The sequence below is a fragment of the Xenopus tropicalis genome, chromosome 1, assembly GCF_000004195.4.
Source record: "Xenopus tropicalis strain Nigerian chromosome 1, UCB_Xtro_10.0, whole genome shotgun sequence".
Lineage (NCBI taxonomy): Eukaryota > Metazoa > Chordata > Amphibia > Anura > Pipidae > Xenopus > Xenopus tropicalis.
Window position 1 is genome coordinate 142681358 of NC_030677.2, and position 26118 is coordinate 142707475.

Sequence of the window (26118 nt, forward strand, 5' to 3'; positions counted from 1 at the left end):
GCTGATCATAGTCCTGTCCGTATTTCCTAATTTGGAAATCCAAACAGGTAGTTTTTACCCAGCAGTGAGTATGTATTGGTTTAAACAGGTAGTATTGAACTTTTCAGCATCAGTTTAATGAATAGGACATACCTTTTGCCTTTTGTTTTAATTTTGTAACATGTATGTTTTTTGTTATTTCTTACACTATACAGTGCAAAATTTGAAACTGAATGTAAAGTCATATTCTACTGCCTGTTCCTATAAACAAAATCAAAACAAATCCGCAGTCCTTTGAGAAACTCTCTATATAATGAGCTGCTCACTTTCCGATTTTAACATGTTTAGTGCAAGATAATGAATAAATACAATAAATAATATTCAAATGACTGGAGCAGCAATTGTCATTTGCAAGCAACTGTGAGTGAGTTTGGAGGGGTTGTCTCGATGTTCTTCTCTGTGATAACTGATATTTAAGAATGTATATATTGCTCACTTTACAGCGAAATCTTGGAAATCTTTGTAGATATCTTTTTTTCTACTGTCATGGTCCTGTTTTGTGGGGTCACACTGCCAGACATTTGAATTCTGTCAAAGGAAAATTCCTTTAGGACATGATTAATAAGAAAAAAATAGCAGAAAATTCCTGAGTGTAGAGGCTTTGGTGGACAGCATGTGACTCCCTTTTTTGGTACAGTAAATTCCCCATACTAAGCTATGGTTTCCTTCTTCTTGGCCCACCTCGGGCACCATGAGTCATCTGTGACTTGTCTTTCAAGCTTCTCCTTTTAAATTGCTAAAAGGAGCTTGCAGTTTCACATGACCTATATGTGCTTTCTTTTTTCCCAACTCTATTTTTGTACTTTCACGTTAATTCAAAATTATTTAAAACAAACAGAAAATTAAAAATAGAGGGGGTTGACATGGAATAGATAACAATCTGATTCCTCTCAAAGAAAACACAAGTCTCTAGATTTTAGGAAATAAGGAAGTCATATCCAAGTCAGGATCAAATTAGCTGAACACAGTGAATAACAGTACAAGTCTTACTGCACATAAAACTTAGGAAGAAAGCAAACAAAAAAAGCTGCAGTCTATACATCTGAAATTCTACTGAATTCAACCCTCCAAGCTATAAAATTATTCATAGGAATGATAGGGTTAAGAAAATGTTAGTGCCACTCTGAACTGCCATGTATTTAGCAGTGGGATAAATAAAGGTGGCCCGTATTTAGAGCTTAATGTCAGTTACATGTGCTCCATAGTAACCTTATTTTTACTTTTGGTTGGGTGAGTATATATTTCTGTACCCAGTGATGCCTTCTGTGGTCTGATGCTTACCTTCATCTCTAAAAACTCCAGTTAAACAGGCATGACATTAGACTACTGCCTGTATCATTGTTGTATTTCAGAGTCTAGGAGTTATAGACAGACAACATATGTCTGTAAGGGAAACTCTGTGTCAAGTTGTTAAGGAGCTAGGGGTAGGCAGAAGAGGCACCTGCCTAGAGCGCAAGGGTGGGCGCCAGGCAGGTGCCTCTCCTTTCACTTACCCCTAGTTCCGTGCCCTTCCCCCACCGCATCACCCCCCTCCAACGGCCCCAACATCCCCCGTGTGGGTTCATAAGTTCACGGGGGGGACAATCCGGCCAGGTTTCCTAGGGCGCCAGGCCAAGTCGGTGAGGTGTTTCTCAGGGAACATAGGGCAGATGCTTTCAGTCTTTAGTTAGGGTGCTAATCATAGGCAGGCATGCCTCAGGTGGCAGTGCCTTACTGGTTATCAGGGGCTGCAAAAAGCCCCTCCTATCAATTTTACAAACCTAAATTAAGATTTTTATCTCTTCTAGTGCAGAGAGAGTAATTGTGCCCCCTACAGTACTGATGAACAGACATATAGAAAACATATAGAAAACATGTGCATGTGCATACACCTTTTTGGACACATTCAAATAGCAGTTTGCTACAATTCTTTGCCTAGTTTTAGTGCAAGTGATCTCTGTACCAAAAATGTCATGTATGACAATAGCTAAAAAAAAAAATTAACCCCTCATTTTAAAAAAACTTTCCCTAAGTATAAAATTCCTAAGCACCCCACCAGCACAGGAATCTCCGCGGCAGGCCTAGAGAAGAGAGACATCCTTTCAAAGCACCTCAAGTGGGGACCCAGAAGTGAGTGCTGAAGCAGCTGGATGTGGAAAGACCTGCTGAGAAGGAAGGAAATTCTCCAGAAATGAAGTGTTTGTCAGGTGGAAAGAGATAGCGTGAGTTACTCGTTAATAGAACAATACTTTTTGTTAAACTGTGTTTTACTTTCATTTGCACATGAATAGGAAACTGGCTACAGGATCAGGTACAGAGGGTGGGTGTTAATGGTACATTCTCTACTTGGAGTAAAGTTCTTAGTGGGATCCCTCAGGGTTCTGTACTAGGTCCATTTTTGTTTAACTTGTTCATAAATGACTTAGGGGAGGGTATTATAAGTAATGTATCAGTGTTTGCAGATGACACAAAACTCTGCAGCCCAGTCAGTTCTTTCTAGAATGTGGCATCCTTGCAGCAGGATCTTGACAAACTGGCAACCTGGGCGGCTAAGTGGCAAATGAGATTTAATGTCGATAAATGTAAGGTCATGCACCTGGGATGCCAAAATACACAATCCACTTGTACCCTTAATGGGACTGCACTTGGCAGCAGCTGCAAGGGAAAACAAGATTTTGAGCTGTATTGAAAGGGGCATAGATTCACGGGAGGAGGGTGTTATTTTTCCACTTTACAGAGCAAGGGTAAGGCCCCATTTAGAAAATGCTGTGCAGTTTTGGTATTCAGTGATCAAACTGGATATTATTGAATTAGAGAGGGTCCAGAGAAGGGCAACTAAGCTAGTAAAGGGTATGGAAAGTCTCAGTTATGAACAAAGACTGGCCAAGTTAGGGTTGTTTACACTGGAGAAGAGGCCTTAATGGGTGGTATGTTAACTATGTAGAACTACAGTGATGTGAAAAACTATTTGCCCCCTTCCTGATTTCTTATTCTTTTGCATGTTTGTCACACAAAATGTTTCTGATCATCAAACACATTTAACTATTAGTCAAAGATAACACAAGTAAACACAAAATGCAGTTTTTAAATGAGGGTTTTTATTATTTAGGGAGAAAAAAAATCCAAACCTACATGGCCCTGTGTGAAAAAGTAATTGCCCCCTGAACCTAATAACTGGTTGGGCCACCCTTAGCAGCAATAACTGCAATCAAGCGTTTGCAATAACTTGCAACGAGTCTTTTACAGCGCTCTGGAGGAATTTTGGCCCACTCATCTTTGCAGAATTGTTGTAATTCAGCTTTATTTGAGGGTTTTCTAGCATGAACCGCCTTTTTAAGGTCATGCCACAACATCTCAATAGGATTCAGGTCAGGACTTTGACTAGGCCACTCCAAAGTCTTCATTTTGTTTTTCTTCAGCCATTCAGAGGTGGATTTGCTGGTGTGTTTTGGGTCATTGTCCTGCTGCAGCACCCAAGATCGCTTCAGCTTGAGTTGACGAACAGATGGCCGGACATTCTCCTTCAGGATTTTTTGGTAGACAGTAGAATTCATGGTTCCATCTATCACAGCAAGCCTTCCAGGTCCTGAAGCAGCAAAACAACCCCAGACCATCACACTACCACCACCATATTTTACTGTTGGTATGATGTTCTTTTTCTGAAATGCTGTGTTACTTTTACGCCAGATGTAACAGGACACGCACCTTCCAAAAAGTTCAACTTTTGTCTCGTCGGTCCACAAGGTATTTTCTCAAAAGTCTTGGCAATCATTGAGATGTTTTTTAGCAAAATTGAGACGAGCCATAATGTTCTTTTTGCTTAAAAGTGGTTTGCGCCTTGGAAATCTGCCATGCAGGCCGTTTTTGCCCAGTCTCTTTCTTATGGTGGAGTCGTGAACACTGACCTTAATTGAGGCAAGTGAGGCCTGCAGTTCTTCAGATGTTGTCCTGGGGTCTTTTGTGGCCTCTCGGATGAGTTGTCTCTGCGCTCTTGGGGTAATTTTCGTCGGCCGGCCACTCCTGGGAAGGTTCACCACTGTTCCATGTTTTTGCCATTTGTGGATAATGGCTCTCACTGTGGTTCGCTGGAGTCCCAAAGCTTTAGAAATGGCTTTATAACCTTTACCAGACTGATAGATCTCAATTACTTTTGTTCTCATTTGTTTCTCAATTTCTTTGGATCTTGGCATGATGTCTAGCTTTTGAGGTGCTTTTGGTCTACTTCTCTGTGTCAGGTAGCTCCTATTTAAGTGATTTCTTGATTGAAACAGGTGTGGCAGTAATCAGGCCTGGGGGTGACTACAGAAATTGATATTGAAATTGAAAATTGAAATTGATAAACCACAGTTAAGTTATTTTTTAACAAGGGGGCAATCACTTTTTCACACAGGGCCATGTAGATTTGGAGTTTTTTTTCTCCCTTAATAACGTAAACCTTCATTTAAAAACTGCATTTTGTGTTCAATTATGTTATCTTTGACTAATAGTTAACGGTTTTTGATGAGCAGAAACATTTAAGTGTGACAAACATGCAAAAGAATAAGAAATCAGGAAGGGGGCAAATAGTTTTTCACACCACTGTATATAAGGGGATCATATAATAATCTCTCTAATGCTTTATTTGAAATCAGGGAGGAATTTTTCCCCCTCTGCATCAAATTAGAGAGGCTTCAGAAGGTTAAAATTTTTGGACTTGTGTCTTTTTTCAAACTAACTTACTATGTTACCTCCTTACCTGTTCTGTAAAATGAACTTCCAATGTTGATAATCTTCATTGTAGAGAGTCTTTAGTTGCTATACTTTATGTATACTTTTAGAATAACATGCATTAAAATTAGCCAAATACTTAAGGTGCAGAAGGGGAGCTACTAGCTTAGTGTAGTTGCCAAACCAAATATACCTACCCCAGTAGAAGACATTGGTATTCTTACTCACCTGCAGTAGCTCTTGTAGCTTTAATGTTTGTGTTTAGCTTTTTTGTCCCTTCGTCAATCTGTTAAAAAGGATTCAGGAATGTTACACTAAAATTATGTATTTCCATCCCTACCATGTCCTTACAATTACTGTAATCAGACCCCCTGGAGGCATTGCCTACTAAATATGAAATGATGAAGGATGAAGGGCCCCAACAACCTAGTGTGACAATAGCGCTTGTAAATATTTTTTCAGAAGCAAGGTCATTTGTACATATTTTAGGCAGGTTTTCCTTGCCTTTCTACTTCAGTGTTATTGATTGTTATTGTAACTGGAAGGGCACCATGTGGATGTCGTGGAGGGACCTGCCATTTGCTATTAACCACCACGCCCTGTAGTTTCACAGCTGAATACAATAATGTTGGCTAACTTTTGAGTTCTCTCTACTTTATTACAAAGTAATACCCACTTCTATTTTATTACAAAGTAATACCCACTTCAATACAGTCAATGCAATGCCCAAATTTATGCTGGGCCGGATTAAAACTGCAGACAACCCTAGGTCTGCACCACTCGTCAAACATGGCTTCCCAGTGTGTGGGCTAAAGTGCTCAATGGGTTGCTTTTCTTCTTTAAAAAATATCATTGTTTCCCCCATCTGGTGTGGAGGAAACCATTTTTATATGATGGGTGACCTTTAACAAATAATCAGCTTTAATCCCCTGGTTTGCAACACTATTTCAGACCCAGCAGTGCAGCAAATGCAAACACAGCATTTACATTGCCCTAAGCACCAGACCTAAATACAGTGTCGGATTTACCCACCAGGATACCAGGAAAACTCCCGGTGGCCTCAGGTTTCAGTGGGCCCTCCTGATCCTGACCATTTGGCCTGTTTCATGGTCATTCTCTATTTCTGAATGGGAAGGAAGAGTAGAAATAGATGAAAGAATAGATTCTAGCATGTAAATAAAAGAGACTAGAAGAATAAAGAGGTTGGGCGATGAAAGGAGGAAAAATAGTCTAGAGCAGTGCTGTCCAACTTCTGTGGTACCGAGGGCCGGAATTTTTCCGACCTTCGTGGTGGAGGACCGATAATGGAAGCCAGTTTTAACCACTCCCCTTTTTGAAAGCACACCCACTTGAAACCACACCCGTGTTATCACATGACCATACCCATATTAATGGTTGTAGTACAGCAAAAACCTGCCATACTCTGTCTTCCCTACCCTGCCTGTGTGTGTCATACTCTGCTTGCCCTATGCTGCCTGTGTGTGCCATACTCTGCCTTCCCTACCCTGCCTGTGTGTGCCATACTCTGCCTTCCCTATGCTGCCTGTGTGTGCCATATTCTGTCTGCCCTATGCTGCCTGTATGTGCCATACTCTGCCTGCCCTATGCTGCCTGTGTGTGCCATACTCTGCCTTCCCTACCCTGCCTGCGTGTGCCATACTTTGACTGTGTGCCATTCTTGGCTGGTTTGTGCCATACTTGGCCTGTGTGTGCCATACTCTGCCTGCCTTATGGCACACACAGGCAGCATACAGTGACACAATGCTGGCACTGCTCCTACAGTCTGCACAATAACTATATATTAAAAAATGTTTTAATTGCTGTACCACCTCAGTATATGTTCTTTTTGTAGTGTGCAGGGATTATTTATGGGTTTCTACTGCTCCTACAGTCTGTCTGAGGTGTGAAGAGGTGAACAATGTGGGTGATTACAGCTTGAGCCTGAGGTGTAAACACTGCAGGGGATGAACAATGCAGAGATTAAAAGGTGTGAACAGTACAGGGGATTACATATTTAAACAATACAGGGGGATTACAGCCTGAATCTGAGGTGAGAACCATGCAGGGGGGGGCAGTTAATCTCAGTACTGATACCATTTAAATCTTACACAAGAGTAAGCCATCAAAGCAGCCAGTAAAGACGCTCCAGAAGTGACATTACATGCAGTGTCCATAGGAAATCTACAGCAGAGGTTGGGGGCATTTTATAATAAAGAAAATATAGGCACCCGAGGGGTGCCTTATGATTAATACACCGCTGTTTTAATAAAATTAAAACCAATGAAAATGTTTAATTTATATATATTGGAAAGCTGCTAAAGTTCATGGACATCCAAACTGCAACCATGAAACTGTATTTGGAATTTGACATTATAGATTAACAACACCTTAGGGATCCTACTCCTGCACGGAAATCCCTACGAGTTGTTCACTTTCTCTGTGCCTCTTCCACTGGGACAGTTATCTAAATAGCTTTCTGTTCCCGTCTGGGCTTTTCCCTAACCCATTTCGCTGGCAGCCATTGGCTTATTCAGCCCCTTAGCCTGCCTCTCATTGGCTCCTTTATCAAGCTGCTCCTGCCACAATAACTTCCTGGTTGTACTTTCCCAGCCATGCGTCAAAGGAGAGAGCGAAAATGTTGGTTTGCTATGTAGCTTTACTTACATTGGCACAACACACCGGGAGAGAAACCCACGCCAGTGCCCTATGGTAGACACGTAGTGTCAGCACAGCCCACTCAGGGAAGGTGAGTTTTATTTGGCTATGTAAGTGCTTGCATTGCTGCGTGTTATAGCAGAAGGGAATTTAGTTTAGAAGCATAAGCCGAGTGCTGTTTGTAACATGGTTTCCAGAGGTTGTTGTACTGCAACTTTTACTTGTCATTATCAGCCTAGGGCTCCTGAGAGTTTTAGTTCAATAACATCTGGCTCGCACTGGTGTCAGTTGTATAGACTATCCAGAAGCAGGAAGCAAGTCTGGGTCAGAAGGAGGGGCTGGGAGCCTGCCAGAACTACATGCAAACCTTGCTAATAGAACTAAGAGGAACAACACAAAGAAAACACAATACAGTCTTTCTTTTCAATTATTCTACTGCTGCCCCTGCTGAAAGTTCTGATTCCAGCCCTTTCCCTGCTCAGTTATGCAACTAATGTGTAACCCCTTCTCTGCAAGGGCTGTGCTCCTTCCTCTTCTGCCTCATGTATTGTATGCAGGGAGGAGAGCAATACTGCCCAGTCTGAAAGCATACAAAGTTATTGCTCTTATAATGGCAGCAAAATAGAATGCCTAGTATTGTTGGAATTTAGGCATTGAGTGAGTAACCCCTACCCTGCCTGAAGGATGTAGCACCTTAACTTTTTTTCCTTGAGAGTATTCCTTATCCATTTTTATCTTTATCTTTTTGGGAAATACTGGTTGCTGACTCACTATTGTCAGTAGTTAATTGTATGGAACTAAAAGGCTGACCATCAGTATCTCTAAGGGCTCAGTCATATATAGAATGCCTGGCAGTAATAATTATAATAATAATATTAACTGTATAATTCAGTTGGGCAAGGACTGCATGTAATTGTGAATGTATTCCTTCCCCAACTGGCTTGAATGGGCCACTATTTGATCCAATTATTGTCTCAGGGCTAAACAAGCCTAATCTGAGGCTCTTTTTATTGCCAGACTATAACTTGCAGTATCATATGATTTACAAGATTGGTCACTTGTAAGTACTCTATATAGAAAATGTATCCAATAGAAAGCCTTCTATTGGTAGGCTCCCCAAACAAAAAGTTTACCCTGAACTATGTACATCACAGAAAGCACATTTACTGGCATAGTAAGATGACAGTGGTGGAAGGGAGGTGTTCCTATGGATGCTTGAGATTGGGAAATTAAGAGAATTAACCAACAGAGTGCCATAGTGAAATGCTGTAGGGGCCAATGGAGTTAACTACCCCTCTAGTTTAAGAAGTCCCAGTTACTGTTACCTATGCCCTGTGGGAGGGATGTATCCTCTATTGGTAAAAAACAGTTTGATGACTTGTTTATGTCCATAGTTAATGTGATGGGATAGAGCACATAATTCTTTCTTTTATTGACCTGTTACTACAGATGGGTACTGCTGGGGAGCCTGGTATAGAAGATGTTGCCAAGCGAGCGGATCTTCTCCCGATATCCTCCACCTACGGGTGGGCGATATCGGACAAATCCAGGCTAATTCGGTCGTTTGGCCCTGGGGCCCTAGATGGGCCAATTAGCTGCCGAATCGGCAGCAAGAATCGGCTCGTGTATGGCCGCCTTTAGGCTAGTTTAACACTCTGTAAGAGGCTTCCACTGGAGGGGATATGGACCACTCCCAGGTATAAAGGTGGCCATACATGGGCAGATATATGCTGCGGATTCGAGTCCTTTAGACCATTTTGGCAGCTTGTCTGCCAATGTATGGGGAACCCCGAAGGCACTACCCCACTCATTGATGCAGTCCTCGCTCCAAGTTTTCCTATTTCCAACGTTGTCATTTGATTGTTTGGCCCTAGAGGCCCTTAGGTGGGCATATTGGGGAAAGATCTGCTCTTATAACGTATGGCCACTTTACCTCTACAGTCAACTTAAACTTTACTGTCCTATCTCATTCTGGCACTTGTGCATGTATATCTACTTCTTATTTGAATGTTAATAGGGTCTCAAACTATCCCACGTGGATTGATTATACTAAGTACGTACCTCAGTTATGGTTAAGGACCACTGGCACTCTTATTTCTTCAGTCACAGTATCTAAACTGTAGATTAGCAATGTCATCCCTTTATCCAATCACAATTGTAAAGACCCAGTTAAGAGAGAGGGTCACAACTGAAATGGTATGCGGACTGGCAGCAGCTGGAAACATGATTTGTGTCAAACAAGGGTTACAGTACTTTTGCAGTTTAATGAAGGAGTTTTGCTGTGAAATTGTTTGTTTAATCACATTGATGGGAAAATTAGGCCTACCAAATTCTAAAAAATAAATGATTATTATTAATAAAATTTATGGCATTATAACAAACATGGGAAAATGGCCTGTAACACTGTGTGACAAATGGTAGGCACCTCCTTACTTACTTGATACCCTGGCCATAGTGATGTGTGGGCATTCGCACAACAGAAGCGGGTCATGGGTGGGTTATGACCAAGCTATTTCTGCCACCCTCCCCACCTGTGAATTAACTGTGTCCCTCTTCATCTCCAGCAGCATCTATTTATAGGCATGCAACTGTCCCGCCCCCTCTGTGGCGTTAGAGATGGGGCAGATGCAGGTTGGGTGCAGGCAGGATCAGGATGGGTGCGGGTCAACTATTTGTTCACTGACCCATCACTACTTGGCTGTTGTTACTGTTAGCAGAAAACTACACCGGGCAGAAGTACTTTTGAGTGAGCAGCACAGAACAAACTCCTTCCTGCTTTTTGGCACCTGGTGTGCATGCACAGTTAAGTGAAAAGCTGGACTTAAAGCAAAAAAAGCGGCTTTTTCACTTGGCACCATTGAAAAACAAAAAAGCGGAAGACAATTGCTCTGTGGTGCAAGTTCAGGGTAGGACTGGGCCCGTGGGGTACCAGGGAAAAAACTCGGTGGGCCACTCCGTCCCAGACCCGATTCCAGCATCGTTTTCAGGTAGAGAAGCTCATATGTGTTCTCAATTCATTTGCTTTTTTTTTTTAATTGAAATTCTTTTTTTAGACACTATAGGAGATTTCTTAATTATCATTAAATTGGGACACCTAGTAACACCTATCTTTTTTTCTTTACATTTTCAGGTTCTTTTTCTATTTGCTTTGATTTGGTGGTCTACTGAAGGAAACATGTCATCTCCTGCTTACTTTATTGCCATTGATGATTTTCCAGTACTCCCTAAATTACCTGACAGAGTGTATGAGAAAGTGGAAAAAGGAAGCATACTTATCAAAGCTGACACCCCACCATCTGCCCTTGTAAGAGTAGACCCATCGCTTTCCCCACCTCCACTTTGGGTAAAAGTGCAGGAAACCCAGAGGATAGTGAGTGTTGACATACAGTTAGTAGCGGAACTGCGATTCAAAGTTGCGATGGTGCTACTGGCTGTGACTGACACAGAAGAGCGTTATGCATTTTACAAAGACAGGCGTAGATTGCAGGAAGTGATAGAACTGAAGGAGGGAGACCCTGTTAGGGTGCAGGTAACCTCATCCAGCGGACGCAGGGAGAGAGGCGTGCTTCGTTACAAAGGACCTGTTTGTCAAAAGCAAGGAATTCTATTTGGGGTTCAACTTGTGGTAAGTAATGTGGTTGGAAACAAAGATATATATGTATTCTAATTAGTTTTGTGTTTTCTGTCTGATAAAATAAGGACTTTGATTTTCCAAAACATCTAATGAAAATTTCTTCTAATTTGTATAAGAAAATCCTGTTAACTCCTTGTAGATATTCTGTGATAGAAAAAGATTGTTCTCACTGATTTTTATAGGGCTCTGCTGTTGGAAAAGGTTTTACAGATGGCTCGTTTCATGGTCAAAAATTTTTCCACTGTGAGGAAAATTGTGGTGTCTTTGTACCGGGAAGCCGCCTGGATTGGGATTATAATGAAACCCAGACACGCAGAGGAGGTAAACTTGAGGAGACTTCATCAGCGAGGAGGGAGGAACCCATGAAACGGTCAAGGAATATTCTGGAGAAGAGCCAAAGAACAGTGAACTTCCTTTCACGAGGCGTCAGGCAGCAAAGTCCTCAGCGAGCTGCAGAGAAAGGAAGTGGTAAAACACTTTTACAATTTTTAATGGGATTGAATGTAACTGGAAGGATTTGTGTTTGGGTCTTGGTTGTTTAAGTATGATGTGCTCAGTGCTTGTCTTCTACTATTTCAGGAAGTATTTTGACACTACAACTATGCTGCTATCCCTTGGTACTAATTCAAGGGTTTACATGTCACTGCTCTGCTCCCCTGGGGTTTTTTAACTGATCTTAACCAGTGGCATCATCTATATAAAACTAGTAGTTTGTGGTTTATAAAAAATGACCTCAGATTAAACAAATTTCTCTTGCAGGATTCTAGAATGCTGACAATGTTGTATATGATCTTCTAATTTTATTTCAGTAGACCATCTGCCAGCAACAGAAGAGAGAAATATCAAAACACGGGTGCCAGAAGAACATTCACCAGGTAGAGAGATTAAATACATGTAATAATGCAAGGGTTGAAGCCACCAACAGTAATTGGATCATTGGAGAGTAAAGCTGGCCATACACGTTAAGCTTTTTCTCTCTCTAATGCCAATTTCAGCGTGATCCGACAAATCTGACAAATTATTGCAGGGTTAGTGGGTACCGAACAATCACACATTGGGCGATTTTTCATCCCACATCGATCCGAAAATCGAGTGGGCAAGTTTGAAAATTTCCATCATTAGCAATGAATTTTGCTCATTGTCTAGTTGTTTGCAGGACCAAGAAAGTAGTTTTCCTAGCTTCAGCTAGACAATATCGCTTGAAATGGTAATAAATATAATAACATGATAAATCCTACTTTAAAACAATCGTTTCAAGATAAGCTTGGTCCTATGATAACAAAAAGTTTTTTTAAAAATCGTAATGTGTATGGCCAACTTAAAGTAACCAGCTGACAAGTAGTGGCAATTGTGCAGCTTATCATTAATCATAATTAACTAAAGTACTCAAGGTTGAATGCAGCAATGTTGAAAGGTTTAGAACAGATAGTATTGGGTAATATATTTAAATGTTTTTTTTTAACAGCTGATGGAGAGGCACCACAACCTCTGACTACTTCCTTGGAGGGACATCAGATTCATTCCAATTTCCATGTTGCAACTGAAGATAGTCTTCAGCTCCCTAGTCTTTACTGTCCACCAAAAAATGGAATTCCATCTAGCCCCCTGTCTGAAACAGAGCGTAAAAAAGTGGAATTAGAGCTCAATTCAATGGTTGAAGTCGATGAACCCCCAATCTATGGGGTGATCCGTTGGATTGGACAGATTCCAGATTCTTCTGAACCTATAGCAGGTCTTGAAATGGTAAAGTCAGCATTTATTTATGTATTCCCCTAAAGTTTCAGAAGTACCGTATATACTCGAATATAAGCCGAGTTTTACAGCATGAAAAATGTGCTAAAAAAGGAACCCTCGGCTTATACTCGAGTCGAGTAGTAAGGACAGCGCCAGATTGTAAGCTCTCACTTAGATTGTAAGCTCTACGGGGCAGGGACCTCCTTCCTACTGTGTCTCATACCACATGGCACTTTATATATATATATATATATATTTATTTATTATATCACTTGTCCTCCCTGTGTGTAATTTTGTATTCTGTAAGATTGTACAGCACTGCGTACCCTTGTGGCGCTTTATAAATAAAGTTATACATACATACATACAGATTACTTGACCGATACATTCGTCGTGCGTGCGTGGGGGGGGGGGGGGGCGGTGTGCACGGCGCACACACTACGGATGTACCTGACAAGCAGCAGTTGAGAACACTGCTCTAACTGGTGGGGGATTTAGTGCTTAGAAAGGTTAGAGCTCATTGCCTTCTCATTTTCATGTAACATTAATAGAAATATATTTGTTAAGTAAGTGTTCTGCAGATATATTAATTGACTATAATACATATTATTACTCTTAATCTGCAGCTGCCAACATTTATATATTTATGTAGAATTCACAGGGGGTCACGCTGAGTATCCTTTCATTAAATATTTGATTATTGAGACTTAGCAGTAGCAGCTGCATTTCCCATCCTAGGCTTATACTCAAGTCAATAAATTTTTAAAGTAAAATTAGGTACCTCGGCTTATACTCAGATCGGCTTATACTCGAGTATTTACAGTATATCAGCAACAACAGCATTTTGCTGCCAAACCATTGCCTAGTAATAAGCAATCTTTCAGCTATTCATGATGCAATAAAATATAAATATCAATTATAATGCAGAAATAGTTGTCTTTATATAGCCTGTTCCTAATGCACAGAGAGCCAACTACTCTACCAATTGTCCTTCTCTCAGATATAGAAATCAATTGTTATTTAACAAGGCAAAACAAGAAAACCATCCAACCAATCCTCAAAAATTTAATTTTAAACAAATAAACCAATTACGACATTATGAAGTAAAATTAAAAAAAAAGTAACTCATACTTAACTTGTACATCATTAGTTAATCACTCTCAAAAAGAAACCTCCAAAAATAGCTAGTGAAACTTAGGCAGTGTAGAATGTAAAAAGGCTAAAAATAAGGCTATGACAATGCAATAGCAAGAGGTAACACCAAAACAGTATTATGCCTGCATAGTATGGTAAATAATGAATTACATTGCATCATTTCAGCTTAGCTATGTGGTTGTCCTGTCTATGAAAATGCTAGCATGCTTTCACCCTAAATATACTGTTACTTCTGTTCCCAGGAGTTAGAAATGCCATCTGCTGGAACAGATGGAATATACAGGGGAAATCGGTATTTTAATTGTGGGCCTAATAAAGCACTCTTTGTCAAATTGAGAAACTGTCGGCCAGACTCCCGATTCTATTCTATCTATGGATCAACAAATCAGATTCAGAGATGCAATTCAATTGGTAAGCACCTATATTTCTGAAGACCGTGTCAACACTTGAAAGAAAAAATAAAGTCGCAACACTTTAATAACCTAATGTGATGTAAATGGGTTAAAAACCAGAAGTGTTTCACCACATCTTCCTTTATTTAGCATTCAAAGACTATACTAGCGAATGCATTGAAGAGAACACACCTCCTGTGACAGGTACAGAAGCTATTGAACGTTTGATAGGATGGAAAAAAGGCATTCAGGGCCACTGTAACTCTTGCTACTTGGATGCAACACTTTTCTGGTAATTAAAAAACAACTCATGGTACTCAGAGTAAATTAGTATATTGTATGCATGCCAAAGCCAAATGTATTTACTTTTTATTTCTTAATTACACTGTTTACATAGCAAAACCAATAAATGTATTTTTTAGTTTTTTAGTCATATTGGTGTGTAGACAGCCATCTTAGTGCATTGTACCGGATTCTGAGCTTTCAGAAGGAGCCAGTGCTACACATTAAAACTGCTTTTGGATTACCTATTGTTTCTATTACTCCCATGTAACTGGAGGAGTCCCAAGCCGGACTTGGATTTCTTACTATTGAGTGCTATTCTGATATTTACTGGGAGCTGCTATCTTTCTACCTTCCCTTTGTTCTACTGGGAGGGGGGTGATATCACTCCAACTTGCAGCTCCGCAGTAATGTTTGAAGTTTATGACTGATGTTTATCAGAGCACAGGTCACATGACTGTAGCACTCTAGGAAATGAAGAAAATGGCTAGCCCCATGTGAAATTTAAAAATTAAATAAAAAAATATTTTTGAAAAACAGATTTCAATGCAGGATTGTGCTGGAGAAGCTCTATTAACTGATACATTTGAATAAACATGTTTTCCTGTGACAATATTCCCTAAACTTGTAATCTTTATTGTTTCTTTTGTGTCTCAGTGTCATAAAGAAACACTGTTAAATATTCCTCCTAAATTTTCTCACAACTAGCATGTTCGCCTGCTCGTCTGTGTTGGACACAATGCTCTTACGTCCTCCAGACAAGAATGACGGTGATTCCTACACTGAGACTCGGGATTTACTGCGCATTGAAATAGTGAATCCTCTGCGAAAGTGAGTGCACCTTGCGTGGGATACATTTTAAGTAAAGGCTCTCCTCTTGCTCTGCTAGATTCCATCTGACATTAAAGTCACTTATATGGCTTATATCAAAATGTATATATATGTATGTGATTATATATAATACTAGAATTTATTTTTTGTTTCTTGTAGAAATGGCTATGTATGTGCCACAAAAGTAATGGCCTTAAGAAAGATTTTAGAAGCAGCAGGAAAGAGTACAGGATTTACCAGTGAAGAGAAAGGTATAAAAATTGGTTTCTTGTAATATATATTTTCTGTATATTTCAATTGCCACTTTACTTGATATTTTCTAATCCTTTAGAGATGAGTGCTGTCCAACTGGCAGCCTGCTGCCCCCCACCTGTCTGGCTGCTGTTACTGCTTACCTTTGTGTATTCTTTAAATGATTAAACTACTAGGAGTTGGCGCTCATCATAGAAATTCGCACACTCCAAAGGAAACTCATAAAATTACTCCAAAACTTTATTGTGATCCACTTGTGATTAAAAAACTTAAATAATACACAAAATTAAAAAGGAAAGAATTAATGTATATACACAGTATTAGTTTATGTAAATAGTACCTTATATACACAGATTGTATTTCCCATACTGCGTTAAAAGGGGTTAGATTTAATGTACATAATTGCTTATAAGCCAGAGGCTTCTTTAAAACATTTGGGGAATTCCCTTAATACATGGAAGGGCTCTTAAATTACCTTTAAATAACAAATTGAGATTTTTCGGGACCTTAAAAGGGTTCCTTAGACACTTCTGGTGTTGAAAGACAAAAATTCACATTCCCAAATACTTTACATATGTAGTACTTTACCCATGCTAAGGAACGCGAGTTCGCATCCACATATTCTTTACTAAGATAGTGCTCCCCCCCCACTAAAATTCCTTAAGTATAGATAAGTGGAAGATAATCAGAATCCGTTTGGTAGTGAGTTAGCAGAGTCCCCCTCCTGCAATTCAACTCTATTAAAACAGTGTTCGTTCTGAAGTCTGCTGGAAAAAGCCAAATCCCAAATCGAATCCTGGATTCGGTACATCCCTAGTTGAGCATTCTTTTTTGTCAGTTATTTTAATCAAAAATCTTTGGGTGTCAGTGTACTGCTATTCTTATGTTTACTGCAGGGACCAAACATGGAGTTGCTTCAGTTTCCCTGATTGCCATGTTTAGTTCAAGAAATAACAAAAACAATAGATTTTTCTTGATTAAAGGAGAAGGAAAGGTTTAATCACTGGGGGTGCCAAAAACTTGCTGGAAGAATCCTGGGCTGGTGCAGTTTTCTGCTAACAGGAGCATCAGCCCAGGGTATTGGGTAAGTGAATATAGTCACTAGAGGGGGTGCCTATCTTTTAGCACCCCCTCAGTAATTTCACCTTTACTTTACCTTTAAAACAATATTTAACTCATGTTGAACAAGTGGGTATACTGCCTCTTTAAGAAGGCCACAGAGCATCCTAAAAATCTGTATGCAGTGCTTGGAATGTTTTCCATTGATTTCATAGGGAGTGACCAATAATAAGTAGCACTGTTTGATTAAATCTAAAATTCCACTATCATAGTAGGCAGACCAGTCAGCAGTGCTGTGCAGGCTATTCATGAGCTGCACATCATTGCTAAACTAAAATCCAGAAAGAGTGATGGGCACAGAAAGTAGTGCACATCTTTAAAGGAACAGTAATACCAAATAAATGAAATTGCTTTAAAGTAATAAAAATATAATGTACTATTGCCCTGCCCAGCACTCCGTTTCTCTTGGTATTCCCGAGAAGTGGAGTGCTGGTCCTTTATCTTCTATAAATTAACAATTGACCGTGCACATGTTGGGAAGAGGACTGTGTGCAGACTTCACTTTGAATATATATAATATACTGCACAGATGCATGTGTACGGAATATTATATTATTATATGTATTACTATATGCTATTATATGTACTTTTGATTTCTTTTTAATACTATATTTTGTTGTAATTAACAGCCATTATTAACAACTGCAGTTCTGTACACTGTAACTAAAACTAAATTGCTGTTATCGTAAGGCTGATTTTTGGTTTCGTGTTGTTACATTTGGTGGTTTTCTCTTATAGATCCAGAGGAATTTTTAAACCAGTTGTTCCAGGTTCTTAAAGTAGAGCCTCTATTTTATATCAGGTAAAATTCAGCGTCATGTGAAGCCCTTGCTAATCTTTGCTTCCGTCTACCACTCGTCTTTCACTTTATTTGATCCTTTATTATGAATAAATGCTTTCTTTGATGCCATCCCAAACAAGGACATGCAAGAAGAAGCCCCAAGGATGCATTTTCTACCAAATCTTCATGGAGAAAAGGCAATCGGTGAATATACCCAGTGTTCAGCAGCTCTTGGAGTGGTCCATGGTCACTAGTGATCTTAAGTTCACAGAAGTAAGAAAGTTTTTCTTAACATGAGAAGTTAAAATTGTATTGGTATGTAATTAACAGGAAATCAGTACATTTTAAATGAATATAATGTCATACCTTTTAAAAGTGGCAACTTAATAAGATAATTCCTTTGACTATCACCAATGTGGTAAAAAAAACTGTATCAAGGTCACCAAGGGACATGCTGACATTAATACACAAGGCCATTTCTAGAGACTGCTGGCTCCCATGGTGAGGGATGGATTTTGCCCATAAAAATGCTATTTTAACATTCTGTGTTGGTGTGATTTTACTTTTATTGTAATTGTGGGCCATGCTTGAAAAAGGCTTACATATGAATATGAAACTCCAGATGTATGGTTTACATATGTAACATGTCACATTACTAAATACAGTTTTTTTAATTGTTGGATATGATGTATAATTTGAAGTAGCTTCAATAAACCTGAAAATCTTTAACTGTGGCCTATGTTCATTTGTTTTTCTTTTAGGCTCCTTCCTGCCTCATAATCCAAATGCCCAGGAATGGAAAGAATTTTAAAATGTTCCCTACCATTATACCTACCCTGGAATTGGACATAACAGACCTTCTGGAGGACAGTAAGCACTTAGGATACCCCTATAGATTTTGTAACCTCTAGCTTGATATTGATAATTTCTATAACTAAATTAGTGCAATGGAATATGCAGGTTAAATTAACATTGTGCACAAAATTTTGCCTTACACCAGAAATGTATATTTCTCCCAGTGCATTTGTAAAGAGGGACTTGAGATTTCAAGTACAAAAATTGTACAGTGGAGGAAATAATTATTTGACCCCTCACTGATTTTGTAAGTTTGTCCAATGACAAAGAAATGAAAAGTCTCAGAACAGTATCATTTCAATGGTAGGTTTATTTTAACAGTGGCAGATAGCACATCAAAAGGAAAATCGAAAAAATAACTTTAAATAAAAGATAGCAACTGATTTGCATTTCATTGAGTGAAATAAGTTTTTGAACCCCTACCAACCATTAAGAGTTCTGGCTCCCACAGAGTGGTTAGACACTTCTACTCAATTAGTCAACCTCATTAAGGACACCTGTCTTAACTAGTCACCTGTATAAAAGACACCTGTCCACAGAATCAATCAATCAAGCAGACTCCAAACTCTCCAACATGGGAAAGACCAAAGAGCTGTCCAAGGATGTCAGAGACAAAATTGTAGACCTGCACAAGGCTGGAATGGGCTACAAAACCATTAGCAAGAAGCTGGGAGAGAAGGTGACAACTGTTGGTGCGATTGTTCGAAAATGGAAGGAGCACAAAATGACCATCAATCGACTTCGCTCTGGGGCTCCACGCAAGATCTCACCTCGTGGGGTGTCAATGATTCTGAGAAAGGTGAAAAAGCATCCTAGAACTACACGGGAGGAGTTAGTTAATGACCTCAAATTAGCAGGGACCACAGTCACCAAGAAAACCATTGGAAACACATTACACCGCAATGGATTAAAATCCTGCAGGGCTCGCAAGGTCCCCCTGCTCAAGAAGGCACATGTGCGGGCCCGTCTGAAGTTTGCCAATGAACACCTGAATGATTCTGTGAGTGACTGGGAGAAGGTGCTGTGGTGTGATGAGACCAAAATAGAGCTCTTTGGCATTAACTCAACTCGCTGTGTTTGGAGGAAGAAAAATGCTGCCTATGACCCCCAAAACACCGTCCCCACCGTCAAGCATGGGGGTGGAAACATTTTGCTTTGGGGGTGTTTTTCTGCGAAGGGCACAGGACAACTTATTCGCATTAACGGGAAAATGGATGGAGCCATGTATCGTGAAATCCTGAACGACAACCTCCTTCCCTCTGCCAGGAAACTGAAAATGGGTCGTGGATGGGTGTTCCAGCACGACAATGACCCAAAACATACAGCAAAGGCAACAAAGGAGTGGCTCAAGAAGAAGCACATTAAGGTCATGGAGTGGCCTAGTCAGTCTCCGGACCTTAATCCAATAGAAAACCTATGGAGGGAGCTCAAGCTCAGAGTTGCACAGAGACAGCCTCGAAACCTTAGGGATTTAGAGATGATCTGCAAAGAGGAGTGGACCAACATTCCTCCTAAAATGTGCGCAAACTTGGTCATCAATTACAAGAAACGTTTGACCTCTGTGCTTGCAAACAAGGGTTTTTCCCACTAAGTATTAAGTCTTTTTTTGTTAGAGGGTTCAAAAACTTATTTCACTCAATGAAATGCAAATCAGTTGCTATCTTTTATTTAAAGTTATTTTTTCGATTTTCCTTTTGATGTGCTATCTGCCACTGTTAAAATAAACCTACCATTGAAATGATACTGTTCTGAGACTTTTCATTTCTTTATCATTGGACAAACTTACAAAATCAGTGAGGGGTCAAATAATTATTTCCTCCACTGTATCTAATCTAAAGAGAACAACAGAAAATAAAATAGATTTAAAGTAAAACCTATGATACAGATTCGTGTTTCACCATAAAATTGTGTTAAACCTTGCAGGGTGCCAGTCTTATTGTTATGTTCTGCATGTTGATAATCTTACAGTGACGAACATAAGTATTTGAACACCCTGCGATTTTGCAAGTTCTCCCACTTAGAAATCATGGAGGCGTCTGAAATTCACATTGTAAGTGCATTCCCACTGTGAAAGATAGCATTTAAAAAAAAAAAAAATTCAGAAAATCACACTGTATGATTTTTAAAGAATGTATTTGTATTGCACTTCTGCGCATAAGTATTTCAACACCTCGCAATCAGCAAGAATTCTGGCTTTCAAAGACCTGTTACTCTACCTTTAAAAAGTCCACCTCAACTCCACTCATTAATGTAAATTAGTAGCACCTGTCTGAGCTCTTTAAAGACACCTATCCACCCCACAGTCAGTCAGACTCCAACTACTACCATGGGCAAGACCAAAGAGCTGTCAAAAGACACCAGATACAAAATTTTGGACCTCCACAAGGCTGGAAAGGGCTACGGGGCAATTGCCAAGCAGCTTGGTGAAAATAGATCAACTGTTGGAGCAATTGTTAGAAAATGGAAGAGGCTAAAGACGACTGTCAGTCTCCCTAGGACTGGGGCTCCATACAAGATCTCACCTCGTGGGGTATCACTGATGATAAGAAAGGTGAGGAATCAGCCCAGAACTACAAGGGAGGAGCTGGTCAATGACATGAAGAGAGCTGGGGCCACAGTTTCAAAGGTCACTGTCGGTAGAACACTACGCCGTCATGGTTTCAAATCATGCATTCATTACACAGAAGGTTCCCCTGCTCAAGTCATCACATGTCCAGGCCCATCTGAAGTTTGCCAATGACCATCTGGATGATGAGGTCAGATGAGACCAAAGTAAAACTTATTGGTTTAAACTTCACTCGCCGTGTTTGGAAGAAAAATAAAGATGAGTTGCAACACCATCCCTACTGTGAAGAATGGGGGTGGGAACATCATGCTTTGGGGGTGCTTTTCTGCAAAGGGGACAGGATGACTGCACTGTATTAAGGAGAGGATAAATGGGGCCATGTATTGTGAGATTTTGAGCAATAACCTCCTTCCCTCAGTCAGAGCATTGAAGATGGGTCGTGGCTGGGTCTTCCAACATGACAATGACCCGAAGCACACAGCCAGGATAACCAAGGAGTGGCTCCTTAAGAGGCATATCAAGGTTCTGGAGTGGCCTAGCCAGTCTCCAGACCTAAATCCAATAGAAAATCTTTGGAGGGAGCTGAAACTTCGTGTTGCTCAGTGACAGCCCCGAAACCTGACAGATCTAGAAGAGATCTGTGTGGAGGAGTGGGCCAAAATCCCTGTTGCAGTGTGTGCAAACCTGGTCAAGAACTACAGGAAACATTTGACCTCTGTAATTGAAAACAAAGGCTTCTGTACCAAATATTAACACTGATTTTCTCATGTGTTCAAATACTTATGTGCAGCAGTGCAATATAAATACATTCTTTAAAAATCATGTGTTTTCCTGAATGTTTTTTTTTTAAATGCTGTCTCTCACAGTGGGAATGCACCTACAATGTGAATTTCAGACTAAGTGGGAGAAACTTGCAAAATCGCAGGGTGTTCAAATACTTATGTTCCTCACTGTATGTGCAGAGCTGAAGGAGGACAGCAAACTAGGAAAATGTTGTTGTTTAGATTTCAACTAGTATTCCATTAGTGTGCCTCTCTTTGCAGCACCAAGGCAATGCTCTATCTGTCAGTCACTGGCAGTGGTGGAATGTCAGGAATGTTATGAAGATACTGGCATTAGCCCTGGACATATCAAACAGTACTGTGAACTCTGCAGCAAACAGGTAAAGTATTTTCAATTGCACAGGAAACAAATGGAGAAAAAAGTTTTTTGCCACAATGGAACAAATCTCAAAATGGTCATGATCATATGCTTTTTTCTGGCTAGGTTCACCTTCACCGACGACGCATTGGCCACCGCCCACGTGGGTTAAGTGTGCCTAGAGATCTAAGTGAGCAGGCGGTACTTCATCGACAGTGTATGCAACTGTATGCAGTTCTTTGCATAGAAACTAGCCACTATGTGGCTTTTATTCGGCATAGTTTCCATCACTCTACACAGTGGGCATTCTTTGACAGCATGGCTGACAGAGAGGGTGAGAGCCCATACATTTCATGTCATTGATCTGTCTCAAAATCTGTCTGTTTACACTATAACTCATTTTCCATTCTTTCAGTTTTCTACTATTTTCATATTCATATTTTCACCCTCTCTTCAATCCTCTTCTATCTGCTGTTAATTACAGCTGTCCCACTCTTTTTAACTACTCTCTATATGCATCATTAGGTGGAGAGAATGGATTTAACATACCACGGGTTACTCCCTGTCCAGAGCTGACTGAGTATCTAAAAATGACTCCTGAGGAGCTTCAGCAGGAAGACCCAAAGACTATGCCAACATATGCCCGTCGGCTGTTATGTGATGCTTACATGTGTCTGTATTACAGCCCAGATCTCAGCCTTTACAAATAGAAAGCAGTAGGCAAAAATCTGCCTAATTGCTTCATATCCATTTTTTTGGTGTTTCAAAACTTGTGATCTCCTCAGTTCCTTTTGCACACCTGCACATAAACCACAAAAAAGTTCCATTCTGTCTGATGCATGTTTTTTTGTCAGGTGACTGCATCAGTCTCTATTCCTCCTGTTTTAATTATGTCTTGAAATTGAAAGATAAATAATTCCAGTGCCTTTTTTCAGTTCTATGTAGTGCCTAGTATCATTTGTAAACTTTAGTGCCTTATCATGCCTTCAATTGAGTTGGACATCCAAGTGACAATACAGAGGTCTGGATGCTCAGTTGCTATTGTTTTCTAGATTCAAACTACTGTAACAAGTTACAAACAGTAAAATGCAAATTTTGGATGTTTGTCTACGACTATGTCTTTAGTTTATGGCACATACATTGTTCATTCAGAACAAAACACTGTACAGCATTGTAATAAAAATATTTATATTTTTGGAAATAGGTATCTTGTGTTGTGATTTGCAAATATTTTTGTCAGCAAATACTAATTAAAATAAACCTTTATTCAGGTATAGTCTCGCCTTGTGCAGCTCAAGGGCATTATTCACTAGTCTATAGGAAATTTGCCTGCCAGATATATTTCTCCTGTTCTAGACCAACCCTGAATTATTTAGTTTACGATGTCTATAGGTACTAGAGTGATTGCCACTTATAAGGGCTCTGGCACACGGGGAGATTAGTCGCCCGCAACAAAACTCCCTGTTCGCGGGCGAACACCGAAGTTGCCTCGCGAGGCTTTTTCTGCGATTTGCGCGAAATCGCTCCGCCGCGTGTGCCATCCCACTGGCGACTTACATTTTCGCCAGTGGGATGGCAGGGGAAGGCAATTCGGGGAGATTAGTCGCCCGCGAACAGGGAGTTTTGTCGCGGGCGACTAATCTCCCCGTGTGCCAGAGCCCTAATAATATAAGCCACATTTCTCTCAAGTAAACACATGCATAAAGGCTATGAGAGACAAATTCATACCAAAGCAAATATATTCTTGAAATTATTTATATAAAAACAGTTCAGCTGCCACCCTCTTCAAGGTAATTAGCTTATGAATGTTCCTCTTTTGGCCTGTATGCCTGGGCTTTTATGGCATTTGGGGCTTTTCCAAGCAACTCTATTTCAATATTTTTTGCACCTATTCAAATGTTTTAAACTCAGAATAAATAACATCTTGACCCACCCTAAATTCTGTTTCTGCAGAGTATAATTTTTTTTATCTAACTATTTTCTTTTTCTCTGTAATAATAAAAAAATACCTTGTGTCTAAATGTTGGTGGCAAAACAATTTAGTAGAATTTAGTTACATTGATCTATATTAGAAAAAAAAACCCAGGTCATAATCATTCCAGATAATAGACCCCTTACCTCTGTGTGTGTGTGTGTGTGTGTGTGTATATACAAGAAAAAAGTAACACACTCAGAGGACTTATGTCAAAATTCAAAGAAAATGTATTTTAGTATCCAAACGTTTCCGTCACATTGTGTGACCTTTCTCAAGGGAGAACAAACAGTTTGTGAGTTTGATACTTTTTTTTTTTTTTGTATTTATGCATATTTATTAGCATATACCCGGGCAGCTAATTTATTTTGCAACTGAGTGCTGCACTTGGCTAAATATATATTATATATAGTGAATAATCTACCCCCTGTAGCATGTAGTAAAGGCATAGCATTTGTGTACCCTAGAAACAGTTTCAAGTGCAGTTTAATGAATTAGGCACAGACCAGTACCAGTAAAGCAGTCGAAGGAGACAAGAGAGTGGGAAAAACAATAGGAGACGAAAATTTTGTATGGCGTGGTATGGTATGATCATAAATTTGTGACTAAAAACCTGTTTTTGGAAATATATGAACTAATTTTTAGTAAAACAGTAGACCAGGGAATGTGCATTAATCAATTCCCTATTTTTTTTGTATGACTGGAGAAAATTTGGCTAATGGTGAAGTAACAGTACTAAGCTGGTCCGTCACAGCTGCTTGAACATTTTTGGTAAGGATTTTCAATGAGGACCCACATAAGAGGTTTTCATACTGTAGCATTTTCATTTATGTGGTTACCAGCAAATGACCACTTTAGCAGACCAAGGAGTCTTGGTTCACTATAGTACCCATGACCAATCAAGGGGAGCACTCAGAAAATTAGGATATTAATTATTCATGTACTAGTTGCAGTAGTAAATTCTGTGTCAGAAACTTATATAGGTAGACTGAGGACAAGATAACAGAATGATGTGGTGTGGGGAGGAGTGTATGGAGAGCTGGGCTAACTAACAGAGGGAAGCCAAAGGATGATTTAAAGAGGCCACTGGAGACTCTGTTATTCTAGTGAAAGTCTGCTTATTAAGTGCCTAAGCATTAATCTTGAGGGCTATTATACAAGCACCCTAGGGCAACTGATTATGAAGATGGCATCTCAATGAAGAAATCTATCCATAATGCTTGCTCTGTCCCCCTGGTTATTAGAGCTGCACAGATAGCCAACTAAGGCTACAGCCAGATGAGGCTGCATTTTTCCAGTCTGACGTCTTACCTCCATTCCGTGATGTTTCTACACCTGCTGGCACCACATTGACCTGGGTACATACCGAGCAATGACTTAAGCAGATTGAAATTTGTAGCTGAATACAAATGTTACTGTCCTTAAACAGTTAGAAATTATGAGTGTTAGGTTCCCTTTAAGAATGCAATGTGATGAACATATTCAAACAAGGTCAATACAAATATCTGCCTGGTAATCTTCCTTTCTATATGAATGTGCAGGGAAATTTCACTACTGATAGGAATGAATGATATCAGTCAACTTTTAGTGGTGTTATGGGGCTGAATTAAATCTCCAGCAAAATGGCTCTACATATTGCTTGCTCATTCCCCTACAGAATTTACTGTTGTACCCATAGTCCCCACACTCTCACCCACCTTTAGAAAAAAGCTTTTTGTCAATATATCTAGCCACAATGATAACCAACTGATGCTTTGTACTGCAGGGACAATCTGCAAACAGAATGCTAAATAATTTTACCAAATTATATTATATTTGCTGATAGGCTGCAGAGAGCCATACAGGGTCAGACTGCGGGTGCAGGGGCCCCTGGGGTAGTAGTCCAAGAAGGGAGGGAGACCAGTGGCTTGGGGTAGTGCCCAGTGGGGGTCTGGTCCACCAGGTTTTTTCCTGGTGCCCCGGCAGCACAGTCCAACTCTGGAGCCACATGGTTCTCAGAAATCCCCTTCCTGAAACCAGAATCAA

At 40.0% G+C, this 26118-nt stretch overlaps 1 protein-coding gene across 2 annotated transcripts; it reads left to right on the top strand.

Annotated features, from left to right (window-relative positions):
- Positions 1–7243: 7243 nt before the first annotated feature.
- Positions 7244–23322, top strand: LOC100489307 (ubiquitin carboxyl-terminal hydrolase CYLD). 2 transcript variants are annotated; one of them, XM_002934322.5, is made up of 15 exons: positions 7244–7471; positions 10511–11005; positions 11197–11482; positions 11824–11889; positions 12480–12757; positions 14146–14314; positions 14446–14587; positions 15286–15408; positions 15568–15659; positions 17518–17581; positions 17701–17833; positions 18322–18430; positions 22025–22143; positions 22248–22455; positions 22647–23322. In XM_002934322.5, exons 2-15 carry the CDS (start codon positions 10556–10558, stop codon positions 22829–22831), a joined length of 2424 nt encoding a protein of 807 aa, XP_002934368.2. In that variant the 5' UTR covers positions 7244–7471; positions 10511–10555; the 3' UTR covers positions 22832–23322. The 2 variants fall into 2 exon arrangements, with proteins under 2 accessions (XP_002934368.2, XP_012826702.1); XM_012971248.2 differs by having other exon boundaries at positions 11827–11889.
- The last annotated feature ends 2796 nt before the right edge of the window (positions 23323–26118 follow it).